At 36.3% G+C, this 15,462-nt stretch overlaps 1 protein-coding gene across 3 annotated transcripts in view; it reads right to left on the bottom strand.

The window, feature by feature from the left end:
- The window catches only part of Ntn4 (netrin 4), a 117,457-nt gene that overhangs the window by 26,145 nt on the left and 75,850 nt on the right, over positions 1–15,462 (bottom strand). For 2 of the 3 annotated variants that reach the window (XM_076853218.1, XM_076853216.1), the window contains 2 exons: positions 2,569–2,782; positions 2,098–2,213 (listed from right to left, as the gene is read on the bottom strand). In XM_076853218.1, coding sequence (XP_076709333.1) covers positions 2,098–2,213; positions 2,569–2,782 — 330 coding nt within the window. The remainder of the gene's footprint in view (positions 1–2,097; positions 2,214–2,568; positions 2,783–15,462) is intronic. The other variant, XM_076853217.1, reaches the window with a different exon arrangement.

The following is a 15,462-nucleotide window of genomic DNA, read 5'->3' on the forward strand; positions in this document are numbered from 1 at the left end:
GCTGGGGATGCGGCTCAGTGGTTGAGTGCCCCTGAGTTCAATCCCTGGTACAACCCAAAATATTAATAATAATTTGTAAGTTCAAGTAAATAACAATTTCTCAATAGCAATTAAATCTAAAATATATTTAGGAGTAAATTTAATAAAAGACATGCAAAGCCTTTTTGGAGAAAAGTGGCAAAATGTTCCTGAAAGGCCTTATAGAAGACCTTAATACATAGAAAGATACATTCACATTGGGATCTCCTTAATATTATAAAAATGTCAGTAAAATTGCAATCAGAATCTCAACAGAGATTTTTGTAGGGCTTAATAAGCTCAATTGGAATTTCACAGGAAAAAGCAACAAACCAACAGCTAAAATAATTTCAAGAGAGAAAAACAAAATGAGGGAGTTTCAAGAATCAGGGCTCCTTATAAAGCTGTAACAAGGCATTGTGGTACTTGGCTTTTGAAACATGATAGACACTATATGAAACAATACAGGAGGTGGCATTACAAACAATGGCCCCAGCTTCTCCCATGACCATGTCTCAGACATTTTCATTATCATTCTCAGTTTCAATTTCAAGCATCCCCTTCTTAGATGACCTCTACATCCTATCCTTTAGCATGCTTCCAGCACCAACAATCCTTTGAAACCCTTCAATCTCTTGACCCAACCTCTTTTCACCCTCATATCCTTTCTTATCCAGCTTGTATTCCATGAGTAATCATTGCCCTCTGTTGCTTCATTCTTGCTTGGAAAAACCTCAACCCAGATTAAATCTAATTTTTTGCTTATGCCTGCATCCACAGTGCTGAATATGACGAAGAAAAAGATCATCTGTGCCAACTGGTGTTATCTCAAATGCCCTATCACAGGTTGAAACCCTCTAAAGGGGTCTGGGGCTGTAGCTCAGTGGCAGAGTGCTTGCCTAGCATGTGTGAGGCACTGGGTTCAATCCTCAGCACCACATATAAATAAATAAAAATAAATAAAGGTTCATCCGCAACTAAAAATAAAACACCCCTCCAAAGGTTTTGGCCTTACTCCAGGTAAAAGCCCAAATCCTTCCAGTTGCCTATATAATCTCCACTCTCTCTCTTTTACTATCCTCCTGGCATTCTCTGCTCCAGCCACACTGGCTTCCTGGTTCACATTTGAAACTGTGTTAAATGAGCAATTTGGTGCTAAATAAAATCACTTGATTTTTCTATAAGAGAGGACTGAGACAGGATGAACACAGAAAGGAAGTATGGACATCATTATCCAAAGTACATGTATGAAGACACTAATTGGGTGTCAACCTACTTTATATACAAACAGAGATATGAAAAATTGTGATATATATATATATGTAATAAGAATTGTAATGCATTCCACTGTCATGTATTTAAAAAATAAAATCAATTAAAAAAAAAGAAATCCTACAACCAGGAAAAAAAAAAAAAAAAAACAAACCTATGCCACAGCAAGCTTATGAAAAGAAGGAATGGAAAAATACCATAGGACAATTAAGTCAGAGGAAATAGTATAGATTTGACAAACTTAAAGAATCAGAATGGACAACAAAAATCATTTTTCATATTTAATTAACAGTAATTTTATTTATGTTATTACTTGGCTTATATTTACCTTGTAAAATTACTTTTGTTTTATAGTTGTAAAAAGACTATAAATATAAGGATTTCACATGTAGCTTTTGCTTTGAACATATTAGACTAGTCTGTAAGAATACTTTTTCCTTTAAATGGATCTGTACATTTCCAGATCTATTCAGTTATGTCTTAACTATGTAGAACATTAGGCTGTAGAGGGAAATACCCCAAAGTGTGATAATGAGACCTAGGATGATTTTTTTCCTATTACTCTGATGTTTTACATTTTCCACATTTTCTGTACTAACTAGATATGTTATGCTAACAGAAAATAAACAGGTTTGTTAAAATACCTCTCAGAAAAATTTCAGTTTCATACTATGGGAGTCACTGCTGTATTAAACCATAAAACTAAAGAGCTCTCTTCATAGGATCCAAAAGCTGTCCTGGTTTGTTACATTCATGATTACTCAAGACCAGACCTGGAAACATGATATCAAGTTATATCGGTCTCACCTGAGTGCCGAAGTGCAGAAAATCCTTGCTCATCCTCCCACTCCCAGGTTGGCTCGCTCTTATTATACATGGAATGGAAGTCAGGAACTTCATGATACCAGTCTATGTCTGTGCTGCTTAATAAAACAGAGAACAATGAAGAATTTATGAAGCAATTTTTTAGAACTTGAGTGGAAATGAATCTATACATAGAGATTCCAACCTTACCATTGTCTTTCCAAACTCTTACTTTCTAGGATGCAAAAGTGTTTTAAGAAACTATAGTGAAGAATAATTTATCTTGCAAAATGGACTAGATGATCTCTAGTCTTGCAAGAATAAATTACTTGGCTCTGCAATGTGACCAAAATTCTTTAAATATATGTGCAAATATATCTTTGCTAATGGCATCCAAGATTTTCCAGATCACTACCAGATCTTTGAAAGAATCTGAAATACACATAGATGAGAGCAAGTGCCATGCACATTCACCTGCTGATGCAGTCCCCTGTGAGAGGGTCGCAGCTTCCCGCGCAGTCACAAGGTCTGCAGCCGTAGGCTCCGAAGCCCCAGTATCCCACCATACACCTGTCACAGTGTGGCCCTGCCACCCCAGGCTTGCAAGGGCAGTCACCATTGCTGGGATCACAGAAGGTTACTGAGCTGAAAGGAAGGATAGCTGATCCAACTGGATGGCAGGAACACACTACAACAGAGAGGACACAGAGGACTGATGAGTGACCGACGATCATCTGTAGATTAGGCTCAGCAATTCCAAAATGGCTTCCCTTCACTATACCTCACCTTTCTGAGACTCCTCCTTTAGTCAGTTGGTGTATGCTCAGAGAAAGAGAATTAATTAAATTATAGCTAAGCAAGATAAAATCAGAAAAGCATGTCAGCTGCAAAAAGAACATAATTTATTCTAAAACTGAAGTCATTAAATAAGAATGCTGTTTGGTTGCGGTGATGAGGATGAACCGGCAAAGGAGATAGAAGGAGCATTTCAAATCATATACAGAAGGAGTATATGATGTTTTGGAAGCCAAACGAAGTTAAGCCTCAACTGTGTCAAATGCTGATAGATCAAAGATGAGGAATGGGAATGGATCATTGCATTTAGCAAGATGAAGGCCATTGATATCTTTCATAGGAACCATTTCAGCATAACAGTGAGTCAGGAATATAATTAAAGAGGACTCAGAAGAGAATGGGAATGGAGGATTCTGAGCATGATAACAGATCTTTTGGCACAGAAATAAGGTGGTATCTAACGCTGGGTAGGGATACAAACTCAAGTGGAAGAGTAGGATTTTGTTTGTTTTGTTGTAAAATGGGAGAAATCACAGCATATGTGATGTTTGACATTGATGGGAATGATCCAGTAGAAAGGGGAAAACTGATAACGAAAAGAGAGATGGGAGAATTGTTGGAGGGATGCTTGAGTAGAGAAGGAGGGACAGGATCTGAAGTAGAAGAGGTGCTGATCTCAGGCAGGAGCATGATCAGTTCACAGATACAGGTGGAAGGCAGAGCACATAATCACAGGGGTGGCAGCTGGTGGGACTTTTCTTCTAATGGCTTGGTTTTGGGATAAAATAAGAAGCAAGGTCACCATCAGGTGAGAGATGATGGAAATATGAAGAGTGGGAGAGTGAGAGACTTAGGAAGTGAAGTATAATTAGTTGTCAGGCAGCAGGCAGTAAGGCCTTCAAGGTTAGTGGACATGAATTGACAGTGTCACCAGATAAATAGGCGAGTTGTCCAGACTCATATAGCAGAGAAGGTTTGGGTTTGGTGATGGAGGAAAGTTGGGTTTAACCTAGGTGGGGTTAAATCTAGCTCCTCAGAGTAAAATCTGTATTCAGACAATTCTGCAAATCCTTCTCCTCAACCCTCTCCTACTCCCAGAATTACCTTCTGCTCACAGATTGACAATCCACAGTATTTCTTTTCTGCTGGGATAGCAGAAATAATACACACACACACACACACACACACACACACGTATATAAATAAAATATCTATCTCTGTGCTTATTGAGTTCATCACAAATTCATGTACCTTAACTTCAGGTGGGTCCCCTAAGTAATACTCATCAACTCTATTCAATTTTACCTAGTTTTGATTTTTTTTAGTTGTACATGGACACAATACCTTTATTTTATTTTTATGTGGTGCTGAGGATTGAACCCAGTGCCTCCTCACTTGTGAGAGGCAAGTGCTACACCACTGAGCCACAACTCCAGCCCCCAGAACCCCCATCTATTTTTTTTTCTTTAATATTCCTCACAGTGACAAACACAGAACTTCCCCAGGCTCTTCCATTCACCCTACCCACTTAGTCTGATGATTCTGGTGCATTAACAAGGTCCTCTAGATGATCTTTATTTTACCTTAAAAATCTCTTTATTTTCATCTTTTCACTCCTTCCTCCAAAGATCAAATGAGAAATGCTGGGAGGGATTTCAGCTAATGACGCTGCTGCCCACTAGTCTGTGATTTTGGTCAAAAAATTTAACTGTCCTGAAACTTGGTTTCTTTTTTTGGTTCCAGAGATTGAACCCAGAGGTACTTAACCATCAAACCATACCTTCAGCTCTTTAAAATTTTTTTTTTACACATCCATTGATTTACATATTGCCATACTAGTGTCTGTTGTATTCTGCTGCCTTTCCTATCCTCTACTATCCCCCCTCCCCCCTCCCCTCCCCTCTTCTCTCTCTACCCCCTCTACTGTAATTCATTTCTCCCCCTTATATTTTTCCCCCTTTCCCCTCACTTCCTCTTGTATGTAATTTTGTATACCCCTGAGGGTCTCCTTCCATTTCCATGCAATTTCCCTTCTCTCTCCCTTTCCCTCCCACCTCTCATCCCTGTTTAATGTTAATCTTCTTCTCATGTGTAACCGATGTGATTCTGCAATCTGTATACGGGGTAAAAATGGGAGTTCATAACCCACTTGAATCAAAGTGTGAAATATGATATATCAAGAACTATGTAATGTTTTGAACAACCAACAATAAAAATTAAAAAAAAAAAGAAAAAAAAATAACAGACAAAGGGACTTCAAGGAATTAAAAATGTTTTTCATGTTGTCATTGTCGTTATCTTTACTTTAAAATGCAACTAGGAGTCATTTTTGTAAGGTTTACTTTGTAAATTTGCATTTTGTGCATATCTGATGATGTAAGAATATATCATCAACAAAGTCACATAGTAGGTTTACTTGTTAAAGTAAAGAATGACAAATTGCCATATGAAGGTCCTATGTCTCCATCTCAGGTAAAAGAAGTAAAATGCAAGAGGCCTGAACTTGGTGGTGGTGGGGATATGACTTATTTTCATAATGGCAGAATAGACTTAGTTAAATAGATTATTAATAACACAATTTCATTGACAAATCACATATACCTACAAATCTGTTGTAAAAATATGACATAGTTCAGCAAATTTTCCAAAATATGAGTGTATTTTTAGGTAATTTTATTTTCCAATTAACCTTCCTACTTTTGAGGAAAACCTACTGTATCGTGTATATAATAAAACACATTTGTAAGAATGCAGCAATTAGGAATATGGACAACAGATTTGAATTATTACTTTACCCAAAGGAGGTTTCACAATGGGAAATAAGCATATGCTAAAATTCTCAACACTATTGTTCCTCAGAGAAATGCAAATCAATGAGATACTATTAAATGTCCACCTAAAATTAAAGACACTAACAATGTTCTGTTTTGACAAGGATGTGAAGCAACTGGAACTGTTATACATTGTTGCAAGGAGTGAAAGTTGATACAGCTACTTTGGAAAAATGTTTGGCAGTACATATTAAAGCTAACCATAATGTTGTCCCTGTGTTCTATCAATTGCATGCTTACATTTATACCCAAGAAAATGAATGCAAAAGTCAGGAACAAGAATGTTCTTAGCAGCCTAATTCTTAATAGCTTCAAAGTATAAACAACTCAAATGTCCATCAAAACTAAAAAGTAATAAATACACAATGGTAAATTCATTCTATGGAATACTACTCTGTAATAATAAAAAAATTATGAACTACTGCTACACTGAACAATGTAGATTACTGTTACATACATACTGATGAGCCTGGAAAGCCAAACAGGCAAGATTATATGCTTTATGATTCAATTTGTATGTGGTTCCATAAGAGGAAAATCAAATTAATAATACTAGAAGTCAGACCCCTAGTTACCTCTGAGAGTATGGAACGAGTGGCAAGTTCAAGAGAGAGGCCTCTGGGGTTTTGAAAATATTTTGTAACTTGATCTGAGTGTTGGATTTTCTGGTGTATGTGTGTGTGCCGATGTACGTTTTGTGTGTGCATGCAAGCATTCAAGTTGCAAATTTAACATTTGTGCATTTCAATGTGTATCTTATACTCCAGTAAAGATTTTTAAAAGAACAAGTAAATCTTTAAAACCCCATATTGAAAGAAAAAAGTGAATTTCTGAGAAAGTATAAAATATTAACATAGAATTTAAATTTCCAGCAATATTTTTAAGTCATTGTAAAAGAAAATGTTGAAGCAATACTCAAAATGATAAGGTGTTATAGTTTCTAAAACTCTGCCAGTATGACTGTTCCATCCTGATACATATTTTCCCACAAAAGCTTCATCAATTCAATAAGCTTGCCAACTACTTCTGATGTCCTTGAAACATTTCAGTTCCTATTCAGTATCATTTAAAAATATCTTTGTGTATATTTTACACTGATGAATTTATTGGTCTCTCTCCAGACATTTTTTTACATGTTTATGTGTTCAATTATGTAAACCTATGAGACTATGTGCAGGATTGTTGACTAGAAAAAGTGAACTGTAAACGGATCTAATGAGGAATTCTCTTCGTATACTGCAGATCTGAGGCTATTGCGACTTAAGAGTCATCTGAAAAATTTTTAATGTCCAAATGCTCAATGGGATGATTAATTTGTAGATGGTACTAATTGTTTTCCTTCATATATATTGCTCTAACTTGAACAATCAAAATAATGCACACTGAGGCTTTACAAAGTATAAACTATTCCTTGAATTTTGAAATAAAATATATTATCAAGAAAATTTTTTTTTTTAAATTTTTTTTTTATTTTGAGACAGGGTCTCACCAAGTTGCTGAGGCTGGCTTTGAAATTGAGATCCTCCTGTGTCAGCCTCCTGAGTCTCTTGAATTACATGTGTGCACCACTCTGCCTCATGAACATTGGTTTCTTTACTGTAATATTTACTTCTTATGGAGATTTCATGACGTTGAAGTTTTATTTTTTGGTACCAGGGATGAACTCAGGGGCACTAGTCCACTTAGCCACATCCCCAGTCCTATTTTGTATTTGTTTAGAGACAGGATCTCACTTAGTTGTTTAGCATCTCACTTTTGCTGAGACTGGCTTTGAACTCAAAATCCTCCTGCCTCAGCCTCCAGAGCTGCTGAGATTACAGGCCTGTGCCACCATGCCCAGCTAGGTTGAAGTTATTTTAAATGAAACTGCATCAGGAAGGCATATAACACGGTGTCTGATATGGATTAGGTCAATTCTCTGCCATATCTTTGGAACTTCATTTACTAGTTATTTTGTTATTAAAATGTCAGCTTGTCTTCATTTCCCCACTGTCCAACTGTATGACCTTTGGCATATCACCTAGCCTCCCATCCCATTTCCTTGTCTGTAAAAATGGAAATAAAAATATGTCTGTCTTCATAAAGCTGTAAGAAAGAAGAACAGGTATACACAGCTGGTAGTGTGGTGTCTGGCAAATAGAGTTTATCAATAGTAAATTAACTAATTAGTGCAAAAGAGATTCTTATAGAGGTATGGGATCTGTATTTGTGTGAGGTATGGTGCTAGCTCCCAAGGAACTCATGGTCTTGTGGGGGAAGCAAAAAACTATACTAGAACTTCCATACGCTGTGATGTTCTAAATAGAGGTACGCATAAGGTGCTGTGGGAGCACAGCCAAGCCATCAGAGGGAATCCTGAGGACACACAGAGCAGGGTGTTGGATAATGAGCCAGATCTAACAGACAAAAAGGAGTTTTGTCTGAGTTGAAAAGGTGGGGAAAGTAGGAAGCTGCTCATTCTGGCTTTACTCATTGTGCTTTCAAAAAAAATCATAGTTAATTGTGATTAAACACCAAAAAATTTATCATCTTAGTCATTTTTAGGTATACAGTTCACCCCATTGTGTTTCATGTCTCTGTGTGATGGTGAAACTCTCACTGACTCGTGGACCCTGGGTGCCCTTGGCCTTGCCTGCGATGCTTTTCCTATCTTGTCCATCCAGATCCTGACATGCTTTCTTGTCCTGCTCCTCCAGTTATCCACTCTCTCCTCTATGCTGCCTCTGTTCTTTGTATATATTTCTAATTTTTGTGCATCACAATTCATTATTTTTATTTGTTAAAATACCTGTTGTCCTTAGAACTGGGCTCTGAATCACTGACAGAGGGGTCTTTTTCTTTTTCTTCTCATATTTATTGGGAAAAAACTAATCATAATAATATGCAAAATTAGATTCCTTGTGTTTTAAAGGTATAAGATGTTTCTCTGTTACAGTTGGAAGTTTAGGAGGGAGAAAGGAATGGATGATGTCAGTATTTAGGGAAGAGATATAAGAATATACCCCTTGTGAAAAATGTAAGTGCTTATCACAAAACATACACTTCATAATGTTCTTTACATCAGGTGGATAAGATAATTTACCCAACAAATTTGTTAACTCAAATATCCTGGTTTTCTCAAGGAGATCATGAAACAAAAAAAGGGCTCTGCACAGATTCAACAGAAAACAAAGTTGACCAAGCACTGTGCTGATGTTGTCCCATTTAGCTAGCCAGTTGGTAGAATGCTGATTACATTAGACACTTTTCACTATGGAAGGATCAGATATATGCCACTGCAAGAGAATGTGGCCTCAATTTACAGTTTTCTTTTTTTAATCTACAAATATGTTTATATCATCAGCACTACCCATCTTAGATTTTCTGAATACTTTTATCATTGTTTTCTATATATAGAAATATAATATAATGTTACATTTGTCCCCAAAGTTGATTTTCCAATTAAATTTGTAGATAGTCAATTGAAATGACAGGGGGATCTTTATCTTCTTATTTTTGTTTTTGAGGTTTAGAACAGTGTCCAGTACATAGTAGATGCTCAAATAAGCATTTGTGGAATTGACCTGAAGCACATTCCAGGCCATGGGCATTATGTGAAATAGCATGGCCTGTGTGGGGAATGTGAGGAGCTTAGTGTAGCTGGAGTGTGGGTGAACAGAAAGCAGTGGAAGGGAGATGAGCTGAGTGGAAAGCTATAGAGTAGGTTGGACTGGGGTTGGGATTCCAGATTGTGGAAGGTCCTATGCCAGGAAGATGAATTTTGTCCTGGTTGGGCATAATGAACCATGGGACATTTTAAAGCAGAATCATGATGTGATTAGGATTTAATTTTGACATACAATTTGGTGGCTTTGTATAGACTATACCAGTGGCAGGAAAGCCAGCGAAATGATAGCAAGGAAAGGATTAAAACAGCAGGTATGGAGGTGTGGGAATGGGAGAGAAGTTTGCATATGAAAAACTTTTTTTTTTTTTTTTAAGATATAAAGGATTTGGGGACTATCCAGATGAGGAAGAATAAATCGTTAAGGGACAAACAAGTTGAGGCAGATTTTAGAAATTTCTAGTTTATAAAACTGAATGGATAATGACACTATTTATAAAGATTTGGAATTAGGGCTTGAGAAGGTTGAGATGGATCCACATTCAGAAGGGAGTGGTTTGGAAGGAAGGGAGAAAAGAAGGAGTAGGGTCAAACATACCAACTTTGAGATGCTTGAAGGATATGCTAATACATTATAATGGGCAACCAGGCATGATCTGAGGCTTAGAAGAAAAGTTGGGAATCATAAAAGTACTTTTGAGAGTTACCAGTCAATGGTAGTTGGAACTGGGAGGGTTAGATGAGACATTGCAGGGATAATGTATAGAATAAGAAGACAATCAAGAATAGGTTACTGGAGGACATCCACAGAGTGTACTTGGTTACATGAGTAAGAACTTCTGAAACAGATTGTTAGGCACCAGGTAGAGAGGGAGGAAAAAATAAAGACAGCATTGTTATGGAAACAAAGGATTAGAAAGTTTCAAGTGGCTAGCAGTGACCAACAATGTAGAATGCCTGAGTCACATACAATTGATAATAGGCCAGTAACACTGTCCATCAGGAGGTCACTGGTGACTTTTCTGAGAACAGGAGCTGGAAACTTTTCGGCTTTTCCTATACTTATAGGCCCTGATGGCATGCTACTTTGTGTAGATCTCTCTTTCAACTTTTTTTTTTTTTATGTTTATTTTATTTTATTTTTTTCTCTTTCAACTTTTAACAAAGAGCCAGTAGAGAAGTGGTTCTCAAACCAGTAATACTGTGTGAAGTTTGCAAAAATTCTTTTCTGTGTGTAAACTTCCATCCCAACCCTCCATGTGCTCTCCTTGGTTGAGAACCACTATGACAGAGCATGAAATGTTGCTTTTTTTGGTGAAAGGTGTATATTATCTTTTGGGGAAGAATCTCATGTTCACTCATTTATTTACCCACTCAATTAAGAAATGCTAGTTGATAATAATAATTCTATGCTTATGAAGTATTTGTAGTTTACAAAATGCAATCACTGCTTTGCCAAACATTTCAGATGCTTCATACTATGGCCCTGTTTTACCTTTTCAGTCTGAGCCTTTCATTACTCTCTTGTATATGGTCCTTATCTAATTAAATTTCTAGACATACCCCAACTTTCCTGTTTCTTTATTAATTTTTGTAGGGAAATTTTTCTTCCCATATCCATCTGTTGAAATTCCATACATCTTTCCAGATCTATCTCAAATGTCATTCCTAAGAGTTGCCCCAATTCAACCATTTGTGGGGTGAGAGTGCTCAATGTAGGAGCTCTGATGACATATTTCTTGTTAAACTTTTGAAATTGAAATATATCAATATTCAGAAGAGAGAAGTGAGGTGCAGCCCCCTTCCTTCCCCATGGGACAGGCTTACCATCTTTTAGAAGTCATTCTTTATTCTAACATAATTGAATCTAATATATCCTTTCTTTGAAGCCCTCCAGTGCCTTAAAAATAGCATTTCTTCTTTAATCTCTGATCACACTCTTTGCATTGCAGACACTAGGTGTTTTCTTTTCTTTCTCTGTCAAGCCAGTCTATAAGCTCCCATCCACATTCAACTATGCCCTGCAGTGCTCCTTTTTTACCTGAGTCTCACCCTTTTATTTTACCGGGTTATATGAAGATTAACTGAGAGGTAGTGTATGTCTATAGCACGCAATAAGAATTCCAGATGGTACATTATGGATGCTCAAAAAATGGCCATTAAATTGAATTAAAAAACAATGATGAAAACTCTTTTCAAAGAACAATGGAGGAAAACATAAAAGACACAGTTTGAAAGACTTAATAGTGTGTGAGTTTGTGTAAGGCAGCATTTAACCATTCACTCACCAAGCATTTAATGAGCAGTTACAATGTGATAAGTACTGAGCAATTATTTACTAGGGGTCATATTTAAATGACAGAATCTTGGCCCTTCAAATAGAGCTATAGTTTAGAAGGGTAATTCCAATATTTAAAAATTTTTACCTAATATATGGAGAGAAGTAAAGATTTTTGCTGGTACAACATTTTCAAGAGAAAGGCTTTATTTAAATTCATGCAGTTGGGGTTAATTGTTTCTAAATTAAATCCCCTAATATTTTTTCAGTTGTTTCATTTTGAGGACACTTTCTTTGATTTGTCTCTCATTTTTTAATTAAATAATTAGGAGGACTTATATAATATATGTTAAGTGAATATATAAAACTTCTAACTTCAAAACTGTAGAAATGACATTAAATGAAATTTCATGTAAAAGTATAATGCTTTCTTCATTTTGACATGACTAAAACAAAAGTTACTGTATCACTCATTTAAGTTGATTTGGTTGACCACAGATAGGGAGATTCAGCCAGATGAAGGATGCTGTAGGACCCCTTATCACAGCAATATATGGTATTATACCACCATTACATTTTCATCTACTGGAAAATTTGAGCTTTTCTAGAAGTTGACCTCTCTGTATTACCCTGTATTTTAAAACACACATACTTTTCAGGAATGGCCAGAGGAAAATGTGATTCTATCACATGTACTTGTGGACTTCTGTCAATGGGACTTTTTGCATAATTGCCAGATAAAAATACCACTTGGAAACTATGCAGAACTGGCTCCAGGCAGAAGGCTCTGACACCTTTCAAGACATACTTTTTCAGACTGCACTCCAAGGCTTGCTTTGCATACCTAACTCCTGAATTTTGGTAATAGTCAATATCTGACACATATAATCTATATTTCTTATTTTTTTTTTCAGAATGAAAATATATTTTCTTCTTGTTTGGGAGGAAAAAGGATCTCCTTAAGTTTGGGTTTAGTTCTGACTGTCCAGCACATATTTCTTACTGAGTGTTGATTCTAGCATGTAACTTGAGCACTTATTTTTTCATAACTAATGTCAAAAGTTATGACCCAGAATGACACAAGTCCTTGAGTTCAGTCCTTTATCTTGTTAGACATGAACCCCAATAGTGAAGATTGAACAGCCACCTTATATTTTCATTCTGAATTTAATTATTTCTCCATTATAATTTTTAGTGTATATGGCTATGGCAGACTGTCTTTAAAAGCCAAAATAGTGCTTTCAGTGACAGTCAGATTTATTTAGGAGCACTCCAAGGCTTGCTTTGCATACCTAACTCCTGAATTTTGGTAATAGTCAATATCTGACACATATAATCTATATTTCTTATTTTTTTTTTCAGAATGAAAATATATTTTCTTCTTGTTTGGGAGGAAAAAGGATCTCCTTAAGTTTGGGTTTAGTTCTGACTGTCCAGCACATATTTCTTACTGAGTGTTGATTCTAGCATGTAACTTGAGCACTTATTTTTTCATAACTAATGTCAAAAGTTATGACCCAGAATGACACAAGTCCTTGAGTTCAGTCCTTTATCTTGTTAGACATGAACCCCAATAGTGAAGATTGAACAGCCACCTTATATTTTCATTCTGAATTTAATTATTTCTCCATTATAATTTTTAGTGTATATGGCTATGGCAGACTGTCTTTAAAAGCCAAAATAGTGCTTTCAGTGACAGTCAGATTTATTTAGGAGCTGTGTGACCTAAATGGCAAATAATTCAACATTGGAGTCATTATGTTACCCCAAATCAAAAATCACTTATTTACCTTGAGCTGCTCACATCACAACCATAGTGGCAAAGTGAAATTATTACAAATGCTATTTTAATTCCTAAATATTGTCACAATAGTCTTTTAGTAATGTCAGTGACTTATTTTACATAGTACATTATTTACAAGGGTGTCCTATTGGAAGAAAATCTAAAGTGACAATACAGAACTTTCAAAACAAAAGATAAAGGAAATGAATACAAAGAAGTTCCTGTCAATCAATGAATTTAGCTAATTGCAGAATGTGATGCACATTTGATCTACAGATATATGTTTGTAGCAATATACCTATTGTAAGAAGAAATGCCCTTCTATAGGGCAGTTACAGAAAAGAGAACAGGAAGCTGCTCTGGAGGATCTTCTAACAGCAAACACAACCATTTTAATGAAAAATGGATGGACACATTTTCAAACAATCTTGTGTGTTTCTAGGCTCTAAAACTAATATTTGTTTCAACCATAAAGGCTGATAATAAATCCAGTGGTTTGGAAATTGCCCTTATGATGCCTTAGGAAAACAGAAAATAAAACAGAGGCAATAAAATAAAGTTAGTAACAGCACAAGTTTGGGAATTGGACTAGATGAGTTCAAATTCTGGTTGTGAGGCTTGTTCTTTATAAGGCTTTGTGAAATGAATCTCCTCATTCCCAATTTTCTCGTTGATGAAGAATAACAATACCCATGTCACTAGGTTGTTTGGGAATTGAATGAGACAGTGCATGTATTTAGCAATATAGCAGGCATTTAGTGGCACCAAATGCTCAAAAAGGAACTGATAGAATCTGGATGAAACATTAGTTTTAAAATAGCCACCATCCATCCTTCTGTACATCCATTTATCCATCTACTCATTCACTTATACCTTCACCAAAGAAAGAGCTTTTGAATGTTAAGTGTTTAAAAAAAATAAACTATGCTAGGACTGAAGATACCAAGAGTTATCTCTCTTGTGTGATGAAAAAAGAGATGTGCAAACAAACAATTAAAGGGCACCATGTATCAGAGCTAGATTAGTCCAGCATGCTTGAGAACAAAGAGGAAAGTGCGCTAAAGGCCTCATTTGCAGATTAGGGCTGGTTTTTAAGGAAATTAATGATCTAACTGGCTTTCCAAAGGGTCTCTTTGCCTTGGATCTGTGAGGAATATGGCAAATGGAAGCCTTTCTTTTCTGCTCATAAGTCCTTCAGAATTAAGTTCCTCTCCTCTTACATGTTCTTTTACTTTGCTTAAAAACAATAACAACAACAGCAAATGATCTGCCATTACTCATTTTGTAGATCATTTAGAAAAAGTCAGGTGTGGTCTAAAATCTTGCTGCTTCCAGGGAGCTACCCTGCAATGTAATGCAGAGGAAAAGTCATAGCTGGTTACCCACATGAATGTAATTATGTAAATACAAGTAGGAAATGACCAGGAACCATTATGGCTTGCTTTATTCCAATGAAATTTCTATAGTTTTGAGTGGTAGAGTCAAAGGACACCATTGCTGCCTTTGTTCTGCCTCCCCACTTTCACTAGAACTTTGGGAGTCTGTGTGCACACCTTTCACTTTAAGAGTGATGCAGGGTACCAAGCTTATTATTAGAAACAATCAATTGAACTCAACATCTTACCTCTTTTTAATCACCAGTGCTCCTTAGTATTACCTGATGGCTCTAACTTTTGCTATTCTCTTAGTAAAAGCTACTCAGGAGCAAAATACCCTGAAAGTATTTGCTCCTGATTTAGCTTTTCTAAAAACAGAACTCAAAGTTCAAGGGCCTTAGCTGGGAAAGAAGTAGCTGTTCAAGACCTTTCACCACTAACCGGTGGCCACTCCCTCAGCAGCGCCTCCCAGGCTCCCAGCATTGTTTTCTTCTGAAAAGGCCAAGGCCCTTCAGAATTTCTAATGGGGAATTTTTAATAGCAAAGTCATTTCAAAAGCTGCCCAGCTGTCTGTTGACGTTCTTAGAAGGAATGGGACTTGAAGGGGATGGTTTTGAGATGCAGCTTCAAATAGAAAGGAGATACTATGAACTGTTAACAAATATATTAAGTGTGAAGTTAAACAGTAGATAAAAGAATGC

The sequence above is a fragment of the Callospermophilus lateralis genome, chromosome 4, assembly GCF_048772815.1.
Source record: "Callospermophilus lateralis isolate mCalLat2 chromosome 4, mCalLat2.hap1, whole genome shotgun sequence".
Classification (NCBI taxonomy): domain Eukaryota; kingdom Metazoa; phylum Chordata; class Mammalia; order Rodentia; family Sciuridae; genus Callospermophilus; species Callospermophilus lateralis.